Source organism: Vanessa atalanta, chromosome 22 (assembly GCF_905147765.1).
Source record: "Vanessa atalanta chromosome 22, ilVanAtal1.2, whole genome shotgun sequence".
NCBI classification, from domain to species: domain Eukaryota; kingdom Metazoa; phylum Arthropoda; class Insecta; order Lepidoptera; family Nymphalidae; genus Vanessa; species Vanessa atalanta.
This window is the reverse complement of record NC_061892.1, coordinates 8,942,321-8,948,331: the sequence shown is the minus strand read 5'-3', so window position 1 is coordinate 8,948,331 and position 6,011 is coordinate 8,942,321. Positions and strand designations below refer to the sequence as shown.

Sequence of the window (6,011 nt, the reverse complement as noted above, 5' to 3'; positions counted from 1 at the left end):
TAACAATCAGTTAAACGCCTATGAATAATAACACAAATCTAGATTAAATGCAAAGATGGATGAACTGTTGTATGAATGAATAAATTGATACTTCTAGAGAATGTGCCACAATTCGCCAAGATAAGCCAACTGTGCAGAACATACGGTATTCAAGTGTACGGATTGGTTTTAAAATGGACGTACAGCTTTGAAATAGGTATATTTTGCAAATATTTAAATATTGCAGACTTGTTTTTTGTTATTATCTTTTTTTTTTATCACAGAACATAGTAATCTTCATAATAATGAACAATTTTAAGTTGTAACTAAGATTACAAATTTCAATAAGTATGAGTCAAACTTTTATACTTGACACTAGATAATTATAAAACAAAAACCATCACTTCATTATTTTTACGAATACTTTATTGTAATATTATAGTACACAGTATAGTTCAGTCATTAAACCTTTGCAATAATATTTAATCTTTCCACTCGTCACTGTCCTCCTCGTTATTATCAGGTTCTAACATTTTCGCCAACGTAGAATTACCGCCTTCATTCATCCTATTTAGAAGCGATGTTAATAATTTCTTATTTAAATGATCGGTCTGACTTATCTCTCGTGGAGGTTGTTCCTGTACTTGCTCTGGTTTATTATCAACGATTTCCTCTGGAGCAGGCATGGTTAATATTAATATAACTAGATATGTTAAAGTAACTTTATTTTCTATACTTTTTTAATAAACACAATTGACAGCTGACGTTTACTAAACAAGTTCAACAGTTTTTAAATATAAACTTAAGCCGACATAATAAAATAGTACTTCTAATGATGTCGACGGTATGGATGAATAATATCTCGTTATGACAGATACCTACTTTTTATTTTCATCGTATTTTTCTAACATTTTGACGTTGTCATTTTTATGACATCCGTCAGCTGCTGTTGCTAATCCTATAAATAAATAATACCGATAAATCTCTTTCGTGTCTTCTCCATCCTACGTGACATTGGCGAAATAATCTGAGCCCTGTCGGCACAACTAAAAGGCATTAAACTAAGAATTGAATTGAATTATATAAACAAAAAAAAGTTTGTAGGTTTTAATCAACTATTTATTGCAATGGGTAATTCAATATTCATTGCATATATTGTCTATGTCTATTCTAGTTTCAAAATTATCTTAAGTTGATCAGAGTAGAGATATTATTCATTTTTTGCTATTTCAACTATTAACGTCAAATGTTCATAAATTCTTAATTGTAAAAATTCTCATTATATTCTATTAGTTGTCGCCCGTGGTTTCGCTCGCGTTTTAGGGGTTGGTTGTCACATGTTAGGCAAAAAAAGACCTATGGAGTTCAAGTTTGCTTCATACCAAATTACATCGAATTCGGTTCATTGGTTTGATAGTAAAATCGCGACAGACAAACAGACAGACAGTCTTTCTTCTTCGATAGAAAACTTAACTTTAACTAACTAACTTAACTTTAACTTTTCCGCAATTCGCAACTGTAACTTCCAAATCAGCTGTTAAAAAGTGAATAATTGGTTGGACAACCCTGTCAGTTTTTTTTAAGTATATCCGCACTTGTTTTGACTGTAAAATTTTTAGTGTTATTCTTATTGGCAAGTTGCAGAGTGATTTTAATCATCTCAATACATTGTTTTTTTAGTCTATATGAATTAAAAATATATATATGAATATTTCACATTATTAGACACTAAAATTAACAATTGATTATCGTTTTCATACTTGAAATTACTTTAAACGTAATTTGAAGTATGAAAACATTTACCTGAGAAGAAGTTGAAGCTTTGTTACGTACCTTCCTGTAGCAGTTAGAGTTATGGTACATTTTAACATAGAAAATTTTACTATTTTCCTTGTTATAATATAACTTTGAAATTTAATGTAACGTATATAAAGATATAATCTCATTTAACAAATATATATTATTTTAATTTTATCTCAATTTTATATTTTTCAATTAAAAATTTTTACTGCTGTCCTCCCCGTAAGAACGAACGTCGTCGTCCTTCTGACCAGCGACATTTTCATCGGCTGGTATACATAATTTGATCAAAAAAGTCCCAAAAAAGTTAGTATTGGAGCCTGTTAAATATTTAATTCTGATATAAAATAATAGTACTACAGCTTACATTTATAAGAAAAAGAAATATTAATTGTATTGAGTTGAATATACAGTGGCGGTCAAGATTAGAGTCTTACATAACTTAGCTGGTTGATACATAACCTGTATTTTTTAATTTGATTTTGTTATTAATTATCAATTATAGAGCCGTGAAAATGTTGGGCCGTTTTGCACCGGGTGTCTGCACCCAGGTGACCATGGGGGTCAACCAGCAGCAGAACCGTAACATGGCCACATTGAAAGCCATTTCTATGCGATTGAAGTCTGTAAAGAATATCCAGAAAATTACGCAGTCCATGAAGATGGTGTCAGCTGCGAAGTAAGTCCAGGACAATGTGTTAATAAAAAAAAAAAAAACTTAAAAAATTTAACATCGGAATGTCATAACTTATTATTACATATTGATTGATGTTCAGTTAAGTTCATTCTTATTTTAAACAAGATTATAAAGATAATACTTAAGCTTTGAACCACGTAACTATAAAGTAACCTTAATACTGGTAAAAAAATTGGTCCCATCATGAGATGAAAGTATATGAATAATTGTATATTGATAAAGTGTTAAATATAATAATTCTTCTAAAATATTAATTGCGGAGTAACCTGATTTATCCTTAATTATGTTGAAATAAAATAAGAAAAGTTGTTTATAGATATATAACCATACTATCAATACATTGTCATGAAACTTATTATGCATAATATATGATAGGTGTTTTCTTTCATAAATTAATTTAAATGTATGATTACCAAGTACATGAGATTAATTGTATTTGTTCTGTAGGTATACTCGTGCTGAACGTGACTTAAGAGCTGCCCGTCCTTATGGTGAAGGTGCAGTACAGTTCTATGAAAAAGCTGAGGTAATCTGTTACTAATAAATATGCTAGCATTTAAAGTTGATATAATTACTAATTCTGAATTTTAATCAATATAAACAATTTGTTTAGTTCTAGTAAAACTTATATATTTATGGGTATTAATAATGTTTCAAGAATTATATAATATTTTTCAGGTTGCCGCCCCTGAGGATGAACCCAAACAGCTTTATATTGCTATGACATCTGACAGAGGTAAATGCTTATTTTAAAGCCCTAATTATATTAAAGCAAAAGATTAAAAATATAGGTATTAGCAATAAAAAAAAACTGTCAGAGTGTACTATGTTTATCACATAAGTGTGGGGGAATAAATATTTTAAAGAATTAATATCTTAAAACAATTGAGGGTTTAACTAAAAAATTGCATTTTTTTTATCTGTGATTATTCACATAATGATGGCACCATTCCCTTGTAGTTTCAAATGCTCGTAAGAAACACATACCTGGTCATTAGTATAATTATATATCTTTGTGTTTCTAACTCAGGTCTCTGTGGAGCTGTCCACACTGGTGTGTCAAAGGTTATCCGTAACCGTCTCATGGAGCCAGGAGCAGAAAACATCAAAGTTATCTGCGTTGGTGACAAGTCTCGCAGTATCCTGCAACGCTTGTATGGGAAGCATATCATTAGTGTCGCTAATGAGGTGAGAAGAGATTTATATCTAGAAACCTAGACTTAAGATTGACATTGTATTAAGTCTATTATCAACATGTTTAACAGCTTAAAGCACTTTCTTTTTATGTCATAAAGCATATACAGATAAATAGTTCTAAAATTCAGTGGTGCAATGGCGATATAAGGAATGATTAATATTTTTTGTAGTGCCAATCTCTATAGGCGTTGGTGGCCACTTAACATCAGGTGGCCGTTGGATGGCAAATCCACTTTTTATTCAAAGAAAAAACATTGCCACTAGAATTTTATTACAAGAAATTACTGACTTTGGAGAAGTGTAATTATAAATAAAAATTCACTGCTAAAATAAAAACTTTTAAAATGCCCTCTGTTTTTTAAGATTATAGTGTTTTCAACTCTTAAACTGTAATTTCCAGATTGGTCGTCTTCCCCCTACATTCTTGGACGCGGCTAAGATCGCCAATGCCATTATGACTTCTGGCTACGACTTTGGTTCCGGCAAGATCATCTTTAACAAGTTCAAGTCTGTAGTGTCCTACTCACAGGCTGACTTGCCGCTGTTCAGTCAGAAGGCTATTGAGGTATAGTGTAACTATGGTGTAACCGCATAGCCCTTACAATCCCTCATTGCTGAGCATTAGATATTTATTATTAAAATAAAATATTGGGAGTTTCATATATTTTTGTGAGAAAAAGACCTATTATTAATCATATATAATCTGTGCCAATAAAAAAAGATTTATATATTGTGACTAATCTTGTGCAAATTAGGCATTATTTGCATCTCTGTTGTACATTTTACCGTCAGTGAAGGTAATCAAAGAACAATATGCCTTTAACGTTTCTGTTTCATTTTTACTTTATATGCCATTAAATTTACCATCTGGTTCTAATGCACATTGTATATGCATATTATAATTACAGATAAATATATATGACAGTAAGTAATTGGAATTAAGGAATAACACTAGTGTGTTCTATCCATAACAGTTTACCACAGAAAGAAAAAAAAATATACGTAAATGCTTAAACTGACAATAGTGATTCCGAGGATCGATTAGAATCGGGGGAAAGATATATGTAAACGACAATAAAATTCGCAACTGATGCTAATGCGAGTTAAACAATATAATATGTGCCCGAATTTATAGATAGATTTCTTATATACGTTGTTTTTTTCAGAACGCACCGAAACTGGCTATCTACGATTCATTGGACTCTGACGTCCTTCAATCATACATGGAATTTTCGCTCGCTTCTATGCTCTTCTACGCCCTGAAGGAAGGAGCCTGCTCCGAACAGTCGTCCCGTATGACGGCCATGGACAACGCTTCCAAGAACGCCGGAGAGATGATCGAAAAATTGACACTGACCTTCAACAGAACTCGCCAAGCCGTCATTACCAGGGAACTTATCGAAATTATCTCTGGTGCTGCCGCTCTGGAATAAAAACACTATAGTTGAAGCGGTTGGCGGCCGAGTATCTGTCAAATTACAACATAATTTATTTATAAAATACAAAAAATTTACACAGAAATATTTATTATTTCGAATCGATTATTTTAAGTGTAATATGTTATCATTGATTAATATGTGGAATGATATTATATGTGATGGATGGAATCGGATTATAAACTACGCCATTTTGTCAACCGTTTTCGATATCGTATTTATCCCGTAACTGCCGTGTTTTCAATAGCGAAATGTACGATGCCGACATTCCCGGACGAGTGTTTTGGTCGGTTGTAAATTCACACGCAAATACATAACTGGCTTTTCTACCTTTACAAGTGGTCAAACACTCGTTCGATTCCTTGGCTGAATGTTTATGAAATACTTATAAGGATCAAGTGGTGGTTAGCATTAAAGTACTGTTTAGATACAAAATGAGTTTTATTTACACGTAACTAATATATAATAGGTCTTTTAGATTACAGTATAATGCAATTTTAGACTAAAATACAAATTTCTCTTTATAATTAACTACATTGATTTAGAAGTTTGTTTGGAAGAAGTCAGTGTAACGAGAATAATTTATACTATGGAACCAATCTTCGTTAAATAATAATTCATATTGAAACAAACTCGACTCCCAACATAAAAAGAACATGCACGCAGTTCTGATTCTCTATCTAAGAAGATAGAGATCATGGCCGATATTTAAATTAAAGAGAGGTTTGAGCAAACCGCTAATACCTCTCGTCTTTATATTTAAGACAGTTTTTGCTGCTTTGCTATGAAAAGTTAGCATGTTAAACCATGTAGAGGCAATTTTCGAAAAAAAAGAAGTTCATAAAATTCGAAAGTAAAAGAAACGCGAAAGCAATAAGAAAGTGGTCTTTTTTGTTTTTAAT

General features: G+C 31.6%; 1 protein-coding gene across 1 annotated transcript; it reads left to right on the top strand.

The window, feature by feature from the left end:
* The first annotated feature begins 1,986 nt into the window (after positions 1-1,986).
* Positions 1,987-5,544, top strand: LOC125072744 (ATP synthase subunit gamma, mitochondrial). The gene is made up of 7 exons (XM_047683424.1): positions 1,987-2,085; positions 2,285-2,458; positions 2,924-3,002; positions 3,155-3,212; positions 3,507-3,664; positions 4,074-4,238; positions 4,840-5,544. The coding sequence occupies exons 2-7, from the start codon at positions 2,295-2,297 to the stop codon at positions 5,104-5,106; spliced, it is 891 nt and encodes a 296-aa protein (XP_047539380.1). The 5' UTR covers positions 1,987-2,085; positions 2,285-2,294; the 3' UTR covers positions 5,107-5,544.
* Positions 5,545-6,011: the final 467 nt, after the last annotated feature.